The sequence below is a fragment of the Babylonia areolata genome, chromosome 25 (assembly GCF_041734735.1).
Source record: "Babylonia areolata isolate BAREFJ2019XMU chromosome 25, ASM4173473v1, whole genome shotgun sequence".
Taxonomy (NCBI): domain Eukaryota; kingdom Metazoa; phylum Mollusca; class Gastropoda; order Neogastropoda; family Buccinidae; genus Babylonia; species Babylonia areolata.
In genome coordinates, this window is record NC_134900.1 from 7,243,942 (window position 1) to 7,261,879 (window position 17,938).

At 39.7% G+C, this 17,938-nt stretch overlaps 1 protein-coding gene across 1 annotated transcript; it reads left to right on the top strand.

The window, feature by feature from the left end:
- The first annotated feature begins 763 nt into the window (after positions 1-763).
- LOC143299608 (glyoxylate/hydroxypyruvate reductase A-like) lies at positions 764-17,204 on the top strand. Its single transcript, XM_076612898.1, has 10 exons — positions 764-1,049; positions 2,162-2,293; positions 3,001-3,038; positions 3,663-3,802; positions 5,843-5,919; positions 6,420-6,510; positions 9,054-9,174; positions 10,869-10,936; positions 13,872-14,001; positions 14,981-17,204. The coding sequence occupies exons 1-10, from the start codon at positions 914-916 to the stop codon at positions 15,065-15,067; spliced, it is 1,020 nt and encodes a 339-aa protein (XP_076469013.1). The 5' UTR covers positions 764-913; the 3' UTR covers positions 15,068-17,204.
- Positions 17,205-17,938: the final 734 nt, after the last annotated feature.

Genomic DNA, 17,938 nt, shown 5'->3' on the forward strand with positions numbered 1-17,938 from the left:
CTTAGTTCGCACTCTGATTGGTCAATTATGTGTATCTCGATCAGATGCCCATTCTCACCAAACAATTTAGTTGTACTTCTCTGTAACTTACTTCGTAGCTACTTTTTCTGACAAGGACACCAGACGATGTTATAAAATTCAAATTGATTGAGGGTGTTGACTTGCTTTGTATAGTCTTTCAAAACATTCTATTCATTTTAGAAAAAAAAGCTCTTGATCAGTTCAACAGTTTCATCGACTTTATCACGTTCATATTTCAAATATGGTTTGAAGTATTACGTTTTTCCATTAATTAAAGCATAGACACTTGTTAGAGCATCTATTGAAAGGTAAATACACCCAGATTATTCTCCTGTTCACATGATTTATTCGTTGCCCACTATTACTTCATTTCAGTCATAATAAAGTGAAACTGTTAATTGCTTATGTCAATGCGTGGGTAACTGCGTAAAACATGTTTACCTGACCAATTTCTTTGACTTAGGTCGCCTTGGATTATTTCTCTGACACCAGCTTTTGCGTAAATAAAAGTGTCGTCTGCAACTTGGATTTTGCTTCGAATATAATTTTGTATAGAATTGAAAATTTGGATTGATCAAAACTCATTTGGGCTTAAAAGAAAGCACAAAAAACCGTTAAAGGTGAAGTTCGTGTATGATTTTGTAATTTTTTTAAAATTAAAAACAAACAACAAAAAAAACACGGTTACTCTAATGCTCGTTTTCCGGTAGTTTTCGATATTTAGTTCTACCGGGTTGCCAATGCAAGCTGCGGGGCGAAAAAAAACCGAAAATAGCCACGCGTGCTACGACGTCTGAGGAAGGCCAAAGCATTGGGGAGAACAACAAAAAATCCTGTTTAGATCTCAGAACTGCAGTACGACTGCAGGACGTATTGTCCACTACAAGCAGCGATGGCAAACAGAACTGTTCCTCGTGTGTTTGTGGCTTCCAATATTCCCGATCTTTCAAAACATGTGCGAAGTTTGCTTTCCAAGTCAGCGATGCTATCGAAATCAGCGATAACCGTGGAAGATCTTCATTTACACGGTAAAACAATGCATTTGGTAGTGGGACTCGATGTTGGTACCACTCTTGTAATATTATGTAAAGGGACAAATGGAGTCCAGACAGAGTGCTTCTGTGTAAGCCACGTTTATTCCGCCAAGTTCATATTAACCGGAGTTATTTCCCTTAGCTCGTCTCGATACACAAAGCACTACAAACGCATGCATCCATCATACTACACTTGATGTTGGTACCACTCTCACCCCCCGTTTCGTCTGTCCATTTCCTCCAGTGCATGACATGTCAGTGAAGAACGATGCGAATATGATATGATGACGTGTTTATGAACTGGGTACAGATGAATGAAATTAATAGCATACTAGAATGCCTAATTACAGAGAGAGAGAGAGAGAGCGCTATTGCCTAGTCATCTTAAAAAGAATAAATAAGGGGGGGGGGGGGGGGGGGTCTTGAATAATGACAGTATAACGGGAGAGGATACTCCGGTCAGAAAGGTCCTACCCACCCCACCAAAAAATGTGTTTTTTATTTTGTATCTTTTATTGTTAAGAAATTATGCACATCCAGTTGTACTGTTGTTCACACATACAGTGTCTTGTTTGAGGAGGACCTTTAAAAAATTGGAAGGATTTTTTTTAAGTTATTTAATCCATTTCCCCTTCCTTCATTTGCTTTCTCTGTGTTGGACTTCCATGCTGTGAATTCCCCAGCAGGAGAAAGATGATGAATATTCTAACACCTCAAGTCATGTTTATGGCACAGACATGATGCAAACTTAATCCACTTGATTTGCATTTAAACATGCAAAATGTGAAGGCTAAAATGCTTGTGTCAAAGATTATGCAGTTGGTGTCGGAATCTGCTAGATCATGGAAACACATACTTACCCAACATGCATCTTGCACACATCCCTTAAGATTGAATATGGCTGCCAGACTGGCAGTGTAACACACAGTTCTTTCAAAAATCGAAGTGGGAACTGCAACCCATGATCACAGAAGAAGGGGGAAAAGAAATCATTGAGTTATTGAATCACATTTCTGTTTGTGTTTTATCATTCACTCATTTATTGAGTCATTCTTTTGCTTTTGCATTTCATTTCACATATCATTTTCATCCAACTGTTTGTGAAGGAGTGCAGTCAAAAGATGTGTCAGAACGACTGCAGGATGTGGAGGTGGTGCTGTGCAGCAGAGATGCTCTGCTCCAGTGGCTGAAGACCGATACTGTTCCCAACCTCAAGTGGGCCCAGAGTGCGTCAGCAGGTAACTACAACTTCTCTTTGTATTGTATCTACCATTTCTCACAACAGATTTCTCTGTGTGAAATTTGGGCTACTCTCCCTGGGAGAGCATGTTACCTGAACATATATATATATATATATATATATATATATATATATATATATATATATATATTGCAGCAACAGCACCCCCTGCCCCGACAACCCCCTCCCACCCCTCCCTCTGCCATTTTTTTTTATATACTTTTTTCTGTCTGGAATTTAATTTATTTTACAATCAAAGTGGGTTTTTCTACACAGTTTTGCCACAGAAAAATCTTTTTGTTACCATGGGATCTTTTACATGCAAAGCACATGCTGCACATGGGACCTTTGTCTATTGTTTCATCCAAATGTCTAGCACCCAGACCACCATTCAAGATCTAGTGGAGTAGAGTAACAATTCCTGTCTGTACAAGGGAAGTAAACCAGTGGACACTCACTTTCTAGTTGGATGTATTACCATTATGCCACTTGGACACTACAATAATAAGATGAAAAAGGTAACAAAACCTTTTTTTTCTTTTCCATTATAAGCAGTCAATGTTTGGTTCTCCATAGGGTGGAATTTATGTTGTTTTACTTGTTTTCCACTGGGTGGATTGATGGCATTGCCAAAGCCATGCTAGCGTATTTCACTAATATCTATGTTCCTTCTGTAATTCCATTTTTTATTTTTTGTTTCTACAGGAGTGGATGCGCTGATGAAAGGGTTAAACTTCCAGAAGGTGAGATGTGCCTGACTTATCATATGTCTTGATGTAGCAGTGGTACATTTATATGTTCAGGGGAAAAATCAGAAAGAGAAATCTTTTTAGACTTTACCACCCAATCAGAAAGAGAAATCTTTTTAGACTTTACCACCCACCTGAATTATGCAAGTTTGAATTTGATTTCTTTTTTCTTTTTTTTCTTTTTTTATATATGAATCTTTAGTTCTTCCTTCCAATGCTTGCAAGGTGGCTGCATTTACCTTTGGGGAAATCTGTTTGAGATTACTCTTTGTTATTGCAAGTGTGTGTGTGGGTGCACAATTGCATTGATGACATGTAGCTATTCATTGATTCAGCCAATGGAAGTTGCACAATGACAAATTTGATGTCAATGTTTGTTAGTTTTAAAACAGTGATGCGGTAAAACTTCTTTGTTTTATTTAAAGACAGAACACAGTAATTACTTCTGAACACAATGAAATTATTACAAACGTTTCAAAAAGGCAATGCTGAAAGTGAGCAATAAGTGTTTTATCTAAAACAGTGTCATTGTATGACTGTATATCACAAGTCATTGAAACCTTTTATGACAATCTTGCTTTATCATCTAATTCATTTTGTATTTTTCTGTGTTTGCAGCCAAAACAAGATTTCATTTTAACACGAACACAAGGAGATTTTGGCAACATCATGGGGGAATACGTTGTTGGACAAATCATTGCTCGAGAGAAGGATTTTGCAGGCATGAAGGTTTATCAAGAGAACAGAGTGTTTGATAAGTGAGGCTGCCATCATTCTTGATGATACAATTCTGTGTTAACAATTTGTTGTAGAGTCTGTAATGTGCATTATGTCCTTTATGATTATATGTTCCTTTTGTGTAGATTAGAAATGTGTAACTGTCATCATCTTTCTTCCTGTATGTTTTTTCTGTTTGTTGAAGTTTGGAAACTGCTGTTGCCAGTGTTTGTCAATGATCAGGTGATCAGAAATGATGGACAGGTTATTTGATTCAAACGTCTGAAAACTCAGTGTGACTGCCTGTATGGCAAGGTAAAAAAATAAAATAAAATAAATAAAGACTATACACATAAAAGCCCTCTTGAAGAAAAACGTATGAGTTGCAGCCCAGAAATGCAGAAAGAAAGAATGAAAAGTGGACAGGAAATTTGTATTTATACATTGATCAGTGATGTCATATCTAAAAAAAGAAATTAAAACAAAAAAAAAGAAGGAGAATCTGTGCGCAGCAATGTTCAACATGAAGAATCTGTGCGCAACATTCAACGTAAGACAATGAACTGGTATAACCCACCTCATGTCACATATGCTGTCTTCCAAACCAGCAGACCAGGCAACACAACCTAAAATGAAAAAAACAACAAAAAAAAACATATTCAAATCAATCTTGAATATAAACATTGGAGACCGACTCTGAATGATACAACCTCCGAACAGACTTTCCAAATGAATAATTGTTTGTGCCAAACTGGTAAAGGGAGGCAATATTAATTGGTAACGCTGGATTACACTAGAAATTGTATCCAGTTTATTTCTGTAATCTTATGCAGTGGCCACTAATTCACACTATGATTGTAATGTTCTTTTCTTCATTAGCTTCATAGTGTTTTTTGAATGGTTTATGGTGGATAGTATGTTTAACATTACTCTTTGTTTTTACTGACATTGATTCACATATTGTGCTTTGGTGTGTAACAAATATCCCTTACTCACAAAAAAATTAATCTGTGAAAACATTGAATGGTTGATACAGTTTTGTTTAGCTTTAATTGGTTTTAATAGCTGGTATATTTTGTTTCGTTCTTTGTATTTAATATTCCTGTTTTAAGATAATTTATACTGGAATCAGTGATAGTGAAAATAGTGAAAACTTAATGATTGTTCATCTGGGTGTACACAGTTTTTATAGTCTATTGATGGTTTATACTGGGATCAATAATAGTTGAATTAGTTTTACATATACTAAACATTATAACTTAATGATTGTTCATTTGGCTGTGCACAGTCCTTACAGTCTACTTATGTTTGCTGATAGCAGGTCTTTTCTGGGTTTGTTTTTTTTTAATATTAAGCTAGTAATATAGTACACATTAGACTAATATCAATGCTGCTCATTGTTAATGTTTTCCTTTAAGTATTCTTTTTACTGCTTCTACATTTAGCGAATGTCATTTTAAATGATTATTGGTATGATAGCTTGATATACTTTTCATGGTTCATACATTGATCTGAATGTTTTTATTCTGTAGTGATATCAAAGTTTCTGCTTGGCTAAATCATCTAGCTTGGCATTCTTAATGATTCTGACAAGAAGTTTCTTATAACTTCATTAGTTATTATTTTGGATCTACTTGGTGTTGATGATCTGTACAAACTACAATGAGTGACGATGTAAGACATTGTCACAGTGAAAGTGATCGAAAGCAAAGGGAAACCTCCCCCGAAAGCGGAGTATGGCTGCCTACAAGGCGGGGTAAAAACGGTCATACACGTAAAAGCCCACTCGTGTGCATATGAGTGAACGTGGGAGTTGCAGCCCACGAGCAAAGAAGAAGAAGAAAAGGGAAACCTGTCACCTCTCTGTTGTCTGACCTGCACTGGCTTCCTGTTGATCACAGAATTGAACGCAAGATGTGTGCTCTTTGCCACAATGTCAGCACTGGCACAGCACTGCTGTAGTTGTCTGAGCCCCTTCACCTGTTACTATTACCCTTCAGTTAAAACAAATGGTACCTTTCAAATAGTAAAAGCCCTACATCAGTATGAGAATTTTGACAAACGTTCATTTGATTGCACAGTCAACAGTTTGCTGCCTTCCGACCATTGTACACATTATCCATCGGCATACTTGGATATGGCACCATAGGGAAACGAGGTATGATGTGTTTGGATTACAGATTGCTCCTGTCTCTCCCCCTCCCCCTTCATCCCCTTCGGCCCACCCACTCTCACTCTCTCTCTGTATGTGAGTCTTCATTTCTGATTCTGTATCTCTGTCTATCACTCTTTCATGCGGTCTTTCTTCATTAATGAGTTAAAATCAGTGTGATTATTCTTCCCCAGTCATATTCCGTAACAGCAGCAGTAAAAGGCTTGTTAGTGCACTGTTTGTGTGTGCATGTTTGTATGTGTGTGTGTGTGTGTGTGTGTGTGTGTGTGTGTGTGTGTGCTTGTGTGTAATTTACAATATCAAATTTGATCAAGCTAGATTTGTATAATAGGTTGTTTTTTTGTTCTTTGTCTGGTTTTCTGTTTTCTTTTCTGTTCCATTATGCGTGATTTAAAGGTATGTGAATCAATATACAGTAACACCACTGTCTTTAAAGTCTGTCCACATGGACCAGAATTCAAATTTCAGTTCACTGTTTGTTGCAGTGGCTGAGATGTGCAGTTCAATGGGAATGACGGTTTGGGCCGTCAACAGCACACAGAAAACATCTTCTTCACCTCATGTCCATCACTTCAGGTTGAAGAGAGTGTTTGCGTTTTCTTTGTACTTAACTACCAGTACTTATACAGAACCATTTTGTACTTCATTTACAGTTCATGGTGTGTCTTTTTAAATATTTAAATACAATATTGTGAATGTTTTATTAATGATTATGGACTTAACATTCAGTGCTCCATTTCAGCCCAAAACTTCATTTTCTGGCATAATCACCTGTACATAATACAGTGTATCATCAGTCCTTAATTTAGACTTCAGAGCTGCACACACACACACACACACACACACACACACACACACACAACACAACACACATCCCTTGATCATGACCATGCCACCAAAAAGAATGTCATACTATTAAAAATCAGCTGCTGTTACAAAGAAATAATGTAGGTGTGACGGGGTGGTAAGGTGGTGTTAGAGAAGGTGAAGACAGGTAGAAGGTGTTAGCAGAAGAGAGCTGCAGCCAGGCAAGGTAGACTCGGGAAGGCAGTGCGCTGGTTTTCTTCTTTTATTTTCTCATTCTTCCACGCTCACTCCGTATATTCTGTTCCGCCGAACCGCAAAGCCAGCGCCGTGAAGTGACTCACGAAACCGGCCCTCCGCGAGCCTTGAGGGGCCAAGCTTGTGTTTGTTTGACCAAATTTAGCGGCTTCTGACTTTCGGCTCGGGGAACTAACATAGACATATTATATATCACACAAAACTACAAGAGACGAGCATTTTCTTAAGCTAAACCATTTTCTACAAAAAAATAATGTAGTTAAAAACAGTAAACAAAAAGAGTCACTGAATGAACGAGCTTTTAACGAGTTCATGTATCATTTCTGTACGTTACAACAATTAATACGTCGCGATATGTAATATAATTGTAACTGTTAAGTAACTGAAAATCCTGAATTTCCAACTATATAAAAATCATCTATAGAATCTGCTTCTATAGTAAAGATTTTTTATGTCAAAATTAAAGAGAAAACTCAACGGACAGCTCCCGTGTCGTCACCGCTTGGCAGTGCTTTTGGCACTTGTGATCGACAATGAAATACTTCGTTTAAACCAACTACAACACAACTATACATGTATGATACGAATCAGATTGATAACAGAAATACAAACATCTGCAAGACACGCTATAAAAATGTCTAGGTATTGTAAAAACGTATTTTGCTCAAATTGGCACTGACGAATTCCAATGGCTTGAAGAAGAGATAGTTTTGTGGCGCCGAAATGCCGTCAGACATTTCGTACTATCGCATGTCTATAACTTAGGTGTACACGGAAAGCGGTACACGAGAAGAAAGCTTAATCAGGTATTTTGTATGTTTCAACTGAGTGGATTTCGAAGATCGCGCCAAAACTCATTCACATAAATATTAGTTTAAAAGAGTTATAGGCTACCTGGCCAAATTATATCATTACAGTTGAGAAGTATGATCTTTCTGAAGTCCAATAACATAAAAGCTATAATCTCATCTACAAGGGAGTGTTTATAATTTAACAAATTGATGAAAAATCATACAGTTCCTTGTAAAGGGAGATAACTTGTGACCGATTTACCGCGCCGGACTTCCTTAGTAACCTTCAGCGAGTCACAAAAGTCGTCTGCTAAGGTGGCCCAACGAAGATTGTAGCCAACCCGGCTACATCGGCAAACCATAGGGGTCTGCCCATCACATGGTAAATGACTGAACATTTATGTCTTTATCTTATGCCAAAATTCAACCCGTTACTTTCCCACAGAAGACAAAAAGAATTAATACCCAACAGAAAAACGAACAAAGTTAGCCTTTGGTCAGGTTCTCATTCAAGTGTAACATTCACAAACCTATAAAGTCAGCAGTCCTTGGACATACACGTTTTTTAAACACTCCTTTTTGAGGTATTTCTTTTGGCCAACTGTTGTTGAAGGTATAAATGCACATATATAGATACAAACATAGGCATCTTTTGGCCTAGCTGTTGATGGTATAAATGCACATATATAGATACAAACATAGGCATCTTTTGGCGTAGCTGTTGTTGATGGTATAAATGCACATATATAGATACAAACATTGGCATCTTTTAGCCTAGCTGTTGTTGAAGGTATAAATGCACATATATAGATACAAACATTGGCATCTTTTGGCCTAGCTGTTGTTGAAGGTATAAATGCACATATATAGATACAAACACTGGCATCTTTTGGCCTAGCTGTTGTTGAAGATATAAATGCACATATATAGATGCAAACATTGGCATCTTTTGGCCTAGCTGTTGTTGATGGTATAAATGCACATACATAGATACAAACTTAGACACTTAGATATATAATACATTTACTTACTTGTATGCCTAGAAAAACAAGTCAAATATTACAGAAAAGACACAAATAAAAGCTCCATTCCCCCCTCCCCTCAAAAAAAAAGGTCAGAAGTCTATCATGGAAAGGATTTACAAAAATTATACGTATGCCCCACCCATACTAAGAGTCAATACGACAATACACGAGAAATGTACACAGCTGCATCAGCTGAACCGGCAGACAGTGACAGCGAGTAACGGATACCCGTGTTCTCCAGAGGGGTGAAGGACCTGGGAGAAGTACTGCAAAACGTGGACTACCTGTGCAACATTCTGCCCAGCACACCTGCCTCCTGTGACCTGCTGTCTGGGGAGGTGCTCAAACAGTGCCAGGGAAAGGTAGGACTGCTGTCTGGAGAGGTGCTCAAACAATGCCAGGGAAAGGTAGGACTGCTGTCTGGGGAGGTGCTCAAACAGTGCCAGGGAAAGGTAGGACTGCTGTCTGGGGAGGTGCTCAAACAGTGCCAGGGAAAGGTAGGACTGCTGTCTGGGGAGGTGCTCAAACAGTGCCAGGGAAAGGTAGGACTGCTGTTTGGGGAGGTGCTCAAACAATGCCAGGGAAAGGTAGGACTGCTGTCTGGGGAGGTGCTCAAACAGTGCCAGGGAAAGGTAGGACTGCTGTCTGGAGAGGTGCCGGGAAAGGTAGGACTGCTGTCTGGGGAGGTGCTCAAACAGTGCCAGGGAAAGGTAGGACTGCTGTCTGGGGAGGTGCTCAAACAGTGCCAGGGAAAGGTAGGACTGCTGGAGACACGCCCTTCATGGTGTCGCTGGTTCTTTGTAGTGTTAACAACCATCATCTTCCTCAGACAGGGGGCAAGGGGGGGATAGGGAGCGGGCGGGGAATGGGGGCAGGGGTGCACAAAGGAAGGGGTGTTGTGACAGGATCGGTTTGGCACTGGAGTTGTGATCCCGTGTTGAGCAGTGATTGGAGTTTGAGGTCCCGTTTGTTTGGGCATGGTGTTGCATCCTTTGGGGAAAGGTGGTTTTCTCTGATTCTCCTCACACCGCCCAGATCTGAGTGGGTGCCTGACTTCAGTTGGGGAAGGTAAAAACAGCAGGAGAGGTTCGAACCTTGCCTTGACACAGTGACTGTGAACTCACTACCCCTTTTAGGCTTATGGGATTTAATCTTTCTTTTATTCATACATAGACAGTTTCAAGTATTAGCTTATCATTTTTGTCATCCTGCAACCTGCACCAGTGAATAACACCAAGAACCCAGAATAGGACATGTTTGAAAGGTGAACGCCAACAGGTTAAACCCTTCACATGCCGGAGACAGTTAATGGGAAATAACCCGAGTTTGAGCACCATACTCTCTGAACATGGATTGCATCCCTTCAATTTCCTTATGTTTCAGACAGAAGGGACATGACAGAAGGGAAAAAATTGAGGATTTTTTGCTTGCACTGTCCAGACTGGTGCTAACAGCTTGGATTGAGTTATCCCAAGTGCTCTGTGTGTTATCATGACAGGTTACAGCAAAATCCACAGGGCAAATGATGATATTTTTAAAACGTGTACTGCTCCTCATTGTCTGTTACAATTTCTACAATTCCAAACTGTACCATGGATATTTAAGCCTGTAATGTTCGTACATATATGACAAGGTGTGTGTTTGTGTGTGTGTGTGTGTGCGTGCTCTTTTACCCACTTTATGAAGCATCATGGTAAACTGAGTTTTAGATATTGAAGTGTAACTGAAATATAAGTTGTGTATCATTGTCCTTGTTCATGAAATGTATTTGTTTGTATAGATTTGGCTGGCAGGTACATGTAAAAGAAAAGAACCTTCTTTTATGGAAAAAACAAACAAACAAAAAAAACAACAACCATCCAGTTTGTGAACTACTCAGCAAATTTCTGTTGAAGTGTTGGTTAGGTGTGTCACTAAATATTTGATCATGCGTTTATCATTCACGCCAAGAGAGCAGAACAACTCATAGGAAGAGTGGAAAGGTACTGCACTGATGAGATTTTGGTTATTTTTTTTATGATTCAAGTCTTCAGCATTGATTTTTTTTCCCCTGCAGAAAACAGTGCTGATCAACATTGGCAGAGGGAGTGTCATCAATGATGAAAGTCTTGTGAGAGCAGTCAGGTAAGTGTAATGTCTGTGTGTCATCAATGATGAAAGTCTTGTGAGGGCAGTCAGGTAAGTGTAATGTCTGTGTGTCATCAATGATGAAAGTCTTGTGAGGGCAGTCAGGTAAGTGTAATGTCTGTGTGTCATCAATGATGGAAGTCTTGTGAGAGCAGTCAGGTAAGTGTAATGTCTGTGTGTCATCAATGATGGAAGTCTTGTGAGAGCAGTCAGGTAAGTGTAATGCCTGTGTGTCATCAATGATGAAAGTCTTGTGAGAGCAGTCAGGTAAGTGTAATGTCTGTGTGTCATCAATGATGGAAGTCTTGTGAGGGCAGTCAGGTAAGTGTAATGTCTGTGTGTCATCAATGATGGAAGTCTTGTGAGAGCAGTCAGGTAAGTGTAATGTCTGTGTGTCATCAATGATGAAAGTCTTGTGAGAGCAGTCAGGTACGTGTAATGTCTGTGTGTCATCAATGATGAAAGTCTTGTGAGAGCAGTCAGGTAAGTGTAATGTCTGTGTCATCAATGATGAAAGTCTTGTGAGGGCAGTCAGGTACGTGTAATGTCTGTGTGTCATCAATGATGAAAGTCTTGTGAGAGTCAGGTAAGTGTAATGTCTGTGTCATCAATGATGAAAGTCTTGTGAGGGCAGTCAGGTAAGTGTAATGTCTGTGTGTCATCAATGATGAAAGTCTTGTGAGAGCAGTCAGGTAAGTGTAATGTCTGTGTCATCAACGATGAAAGTCTTGTGAGGGCAGTCAGGTAAGTGTAATGTCTGTGTGTCATCAATGATGAAAGTCTTGTGAGAGCAGTCAGGTAAGTGTAATGTCTGTGTCATCAATGATGAAAGTCTTGTGAGAGCAGTCAGGTAAGTGTAATGTCTGTGTCATCAATGATGAAAGTCTTGTGAGAGCAGTCAGGTAAGTGTAATGTCTGTGTCATCAATGATGAAAGTCTTGTGAGAGCAGTCAGGTAAGTGTAATGTCTGTGTCATCAGTGATGAAAGTCTTGTGAGGGCAGTCAGGTAATTGTAATGTCTGTGTGTCATCAATGATGAAAGTCTTGTGAGAGCAGTCAGGTAAGTGTAATGTCTGTGTGTCATTGATGATGAAAGTCTTGTGAGAGCAGTCAGGTAAGTGTAATGTCTGTGTGTCATTGATGATGAAAGTCTTGTGAGGGCAGTCAGGCAAGTGTAATGTCTGTGTCATCAATGATGAAAGTCTTGTGAGAGCAGTCAGGTAAGTGTAATGTCTGTGTCATCAATGATGAAAGTCTTGTGAGAGCAGTCAGGTAAGTGTAATGTCTGTGTCATCAATGATGAAAGTCTTGTGAGAGTCAGGTAAGTGTAATGTCTGTGTGTCATCGATGATGAAAGTCTTGTGAGAGCAGTCAGGTAAGTGTAATGTCTGTGTCATCAATGATGAAAGTCTTGTGAGGGCAGTCAGGTAAGTGTAATGTCTGTGTGTCATCAATGATGAAAGTCTTGTGAGGGCAGTCAGGTAAGTGTAATGTCTGTGTGTCATCAATGATGAAAGTCTTGTGAGAGCAGTCAGGTAAGTGTAATGTCTGTGTGTCATTGATGATGAAAGTCTTGTGAGAGCAGTCAGGTAAGTGTAATGTCTGTGTGTCATTGATGATGAAAGTCTTGTGAGGGCAGTCAGGCAAGTGTAATGTCTGTGTCATCAATGATGAAAGTCTTGTGAGAGCAGTCAGGTAAGTGTAATGTCTGTGTCATCAATGATGAAAGTCTTGTGAGAGCAGTCAGGTAAGTGTAATGTCTGTGTCATCAATGATGAAAGTCTTGTGAGAGTCAGGTAAGTGTAATGTCTGTGTGTCATCGATGATGAAAGTCTTGTGAGAGCAGTCAGGTAAGTGTAATGTCTGTGTCATCAATGATGAAAGTCTTGTGAGGGCAGTCAGGTAAGTGTAATGTCTGTGTGTCATCAATGATGAAATTCTTGTGAGGGCAGTCAGGTAAGTGTAATGTCTGTGTGTCATCAATGATGAAAGTCTTGTGAGAGCAGTCAGGTAAGTGTAATGTCTGTGTCATCAATGATGAAAGTCTTGTGAGGGCAGTCAGGTAAGTGTAATGTCTGTGTGTCATCAATGATGAAATTCTTGTGAGGGCAGTCAGGTAAGTGTAATGTCTGTGTGTCATCAATGATGAAAGTCTTGTGAGGGCAGTCAGGTAAGTGTAATGTCTGTGTGTCATCAATGATGAAAGTCTTGTGAGGGCAGTCAGGTAAGTGTAATGTCTGTGTGTCATCGATGATGAAAGTCTTGTGAGAGCAGTCAGGTAAGTGTAATGTCTGTGTCATCAATGATGAAAGTCTTGTGAGAGTCAGGTAAGTGTAATGTCTGTGTGTCATCAATGATGAAAGTCTTGTGAGGGCAGTCAGGTAAGTGTAATGTCTGTGTGTCATCAATGATGAAAGTCTTGTGAGGGCAGTCAGGTAAGAGTAATGTCTGTGTGTCTGTTGTTGGGTTTCTCTGTAACTCCTTGAATCTTTGTTCTGGTTAATGATATTAATAATCGTGATTATATTAATGGTGATAATAACTTCCCTTATAGTGGGCTCTAAGTGCCTCCAGTGAAACAATACACATACAATAGAATACAATGCCATATTACAGCATAAGATGACATTTGAGAAAAACTATGTATTGTATTCACCAAGACAATAACACAGATTGCAAACATGAATTTGCTCATTGCACAAAACAAGCCTTACACACACACACACACACACACACACACACACACACACACACAGAACACACACACACAAGAACACACAGAGCACAGACACTTGGTTAGAAGTGTAATTTGTAACCCTTTTCTTGTGAAGCATCATGAGCTCTTAGAGGGAGAAAGGGCATTATGTACACTATTATTATTATCATTATTGTTATTATTAGTAGTGTCATTATCATTAACGGGGTGTGGCAGAGAGGGCTGGCTGGGCGGGGCGATACTGGACGTCTTTAACCAAGAACCTCTGCCTGCTGACAGTCCACTGTGGACCTTACCCAACGTCGTCATCACACCACACGTGTCTGGACAGTCCTTCCCTCAACCGGTAATTTTGTGCGTGTGGTGTTGTGTATTATCGTTAATACTCAAACCCTCGTTTCTATCACCACCTGACCTTGACCTTGTTCCTTATTTCCTTTCACCATCCATTTGGATTTGCAATGTTTTTAGAGAATTTTTTTTTTAGAAAACTTAGTTCCTGTTGCGCACACACACAGACACAGACACAAACAAATGCACGCACCCATTCTTACACAGAATAATTCTAGTGAAAAGACATTGAACTAAAGAACAAATGCGTTTTTTTACTCTAGAATTACTGATTAGAGATTAACTCAAACATCTAATATCCCTTAAGTTGAAAGAGGTTAATTAAAACCTACTGCTACTACTGCTACTTCACACACTTGCATACATTTTATCAATCTTTGGAAAAACAAAGCAAGATGCTTCCGATATATCTGTATCTGTGTGGTATTTATAAATGTCACTCTGTGTCAGTGCGGTAATTACCATAGAACTTTGTTGTTGAATTGTGGTGTGTTAAAACTGCCATTCACTTCAAAAATAAAGATAGAAAATATTAATATACTGTAGTTTTTGGCCTTAAGTAGCACTGTAGTTTTGAAGAATTATAAAGAGGTTTGGGGGGGGTGGGGGGGGGGGGTAACAATAATCCAAATGATAGAAAAAAATCATTGTTAATTACTTTCATTTAGTCATTACTCTTACAAACTGGTTTTCTGTCTACTCTCTTCCTGACTGTTACTGGTTTACCTGTACAGTCTAAAGGACAGACAAACAGCAATGACTAACAAAATTCAAAATCAAGTGTGGCTCAAGTTTCCTTCCTCAGTCGACAATCCCATGACAAACCAGATATTTAGGTCTCTCTCTGACTGTAACTGCAAAAGAAGTAAAAGAAAATGCACCAAGACTAGATGTACATGAAACGAAAGAGAGCACACTGAGTGTGAAGGCCGTAACGAATACGTTTTGTCACAGCCTGGTTTATCTGTGTGCAGCTGGCCGAGTCATTTGTAAAGAATCTGGAGCTGTACCTGACCGGACAGCCACTGCTCAATGTGGTAGACTGGGACAAGGGGTACTAGTCCCTGTTGGTCGCTCACTGATTTAACGTCTGATCATTAAAGAGATTATAGACAGGGTGGAAAAAGGTTGGGGGGGGGGGGGGGGGGGGTTACTCTGTATGTGTGTGTGTACGGGAAGTGGGGGTGTTGAGAGGTATGTGTGTATGTATATATGAGAATGTGCTCAATACAGTTGCATATGTGATGGGAAATATGAATTTAGAATGGACAAGGAAATTTGGGGACTGGAAACAACAAAGTAACAGAATATTGAATTGACAAACCGTAAGGTCAACTGACCAAAAGAAAATATAAATAGAGTCCAATGTCAAAATACTAACAGGCAGTTAGCGTTAGAATGTTTGGATAAACTAACGCAAAACACCTTGCAGAAACTGCTTTGTAGGAACCGTTTAGATGGCCGAGTGCTGCTTTTGCTAAGTAGGTGATGCTGAATGCAGGATGAACTGTACAACTCAGGGATGTGTGTTGCTCAAAGATGCTTAGGACTTAGAAGGAAATGTGTGTTGCTCAGATCTGTGTGTATATAGAGATAGATAGATATAGATAGATATAGATAGATATATATAGAGAGAGAGAATGAGATATATATATATATAGATAGATGGGTGTGGGTGTGTGTGTGTGACGGTATGTAGAGACTATGTCCTAACATTTGCTGTATCATGGTGAGCACGGACGATTCAGCATAATCCTTAATGAACTTTTTGTGCAATGCTGCAACACTGATTTATGCTGACTCACAATGGTCCAAACAGATAAAGAAATAGGATAATATGTGGGGAAAATATGAATAACAATGACAATAATAATAATATATATGTTATAGTGTGTCAGGCACCTGTGGTGGACGTGTGGGATTTTCCCAGGACACACTGCTTACTGATGGACCCCTCCTTCCTACCTCCCTCCTCTCCTCCCTCCCTCTTCCATGGCATCTACCCCCACCAACACCCCTTCCCATACCCTCTCTCCCTTGCCCCCTTCCCTTGGCCGAGTGCAGAGGGAGCAAGTTATCATGAAATACTAATTCTCTTCCGATACATTCCTCTGCTCTCTTCCCTTCCCCTTTCATCAACCTCAGCCCCGTTTCCTCCTCAACCCCCGCCCCACCCTTTCCCCTCAGGTTGATCTCTGGCAGGATGGCATCTGCCTCAATGGTCACCGCATGGTATGGTGTGTTTATCATGAACTGTTTAGAACAGAATCAGGGCTAGGTGATCTTTCCACCTCCTTCCCTTCCCTTCCTCTTGTTGCTACCTCCCCCCCCCTCTCCTTGGCAGTGTCGGGTTCCGTGAGAAAAGCGTTGGATGTGCAAGTCTAGCACCAGATTGGTCCGTTAACTTCAACCAGTTGAGAGGGTTCTGGGTATGAAGATGGCGCCAACTGGTGCAGAAGATAATGGATAGGCAAGTGGGGTTTCTTCCTTTTGCCTTGCTTGGAGCAAGCCGGGAGAGCCGGACAGGCAAGACAGTACCATGGAGGCTGTGAGTGTCAAACTTGCATCTATTTTTCGGACTTAGTTGAATGCTAGATTCCTGTTATTGGATTCTGTGACTAACACACTAGTTCAGTGGGATTGTGTTCTGCTTCATGAATATGAAGTAAACCTTGAAACATGGGACTGTGAGTAATTGTTTTTACTGGTGTTGTGCATTTTTGGTAACTTAGTTTCTGAGTTCTGGAAACACAATTTGGTGTCAGTTGAATTGTGATGTTGTATCACAAGAACATTTAGACACTTTTGGATGATGTGGTATTGCACAGTTAATGTAACTGGAATGTGTTGATGCAGATACCATGATATTCGGTGCACATTATCTTATGTCACTGATTGTTGGTGGTCAGCTAAATGAAGCTTGTTTTACATCTTCACATAGATCTCTTTGAGACGAGAGTGTATGCCTAGACACTGAGTGTCAGAATGGAGAAAGGTTATCTGTGGAGTTGTTTACTTGTTCAGACAACATAATGATGTTTCTGCTACATCAATGCAATGATTTCTAGCATATGATTTGGTATAATTTTGATCTGGGTTTTGGTATTGTGTGTGTTCCAGGTGTGCTGCTAAATGCTAACTGCTAAGTTAGGATGTGATGCTAAGTGCTGTTTAAAGTTAGAGAAATAAACACCTCAATTCATCTTACTAAAAGACCGTGCTGTGGTACGAGGAGAGAGCGGATTGTGCACCTGTCCTCTGCTTGTTATCCTACCCCTTCCTTCTTCTCTTTCTACCCCTACCACCTTTAACATAAAGCAAATAAAGGTATAAACACACCAACATAATCAAGTACCGTGCCAGCATAATGTGTACACCTGTTTATGCATACACAGGAACAAGTTCTGATGCACTGTAAAGATAACACTGCCTATGTCAGCATGTTTAAGTTGGGTTATGGAAACACGAACGCATCTGAAAACAAAGCATGGCTGCATAAAGAACTAACTAAAAATAATCATGCCTGAAAAAGTGCGCTTTTGCTTATTTTGATCGGATCTCGATTTTACCTGAATGTGTCACACTCTTGCATAACATCAATGAAGTAAACACGTAAACTGCCCACGAACACCAAAGAAATCTTTTGAGACAAGACTCTCCTGACGGATACAGAATGGAACACATTGAAGCTGCTTTGAACAGTGATTTTATCTTTCTTAACATAAGGCAGTTCCTTTTGGTTGTATGCTCCACGATATGGATGATGATTTATTATGTCAAAATGCTTGACATATATAAAAGCCATCCTCAATCGAGGAGACTGGCAGAAAAGTAAAACTATGCTAAACTGTATTCCATTGCAGTTCACATATGCAAGCGATGATGTCTTTGTGTAAGTGTATCTCATTTCCTTTCACAGCTATGTAATTTCC

Bases quoted from the DNA above. Each gene is read 5' to 3' on its own strand.
- LOC143299608 (XM_076612898.1), top strand. From the start codon at position 914: ATGGCAAACAGAACTGTTCCTCGTGTGTTTGTGGCTTCCAATATTCCC. The intron at 5,920-6,419 runs GTATGATGTGTT...TGTTTGTTGCAG, and splicing joins TGGCACCATAGGGAAACGAG to TGGCTGAGATGTGCAGTTCA. The intron at 14,002-14,980 runs GTAATTTTGTGC...ATCTGTGTGCAG, and splicing joins GACAGTCCTTCCCTCAACCG to CTGGCCGAGTCATTTGTAAA.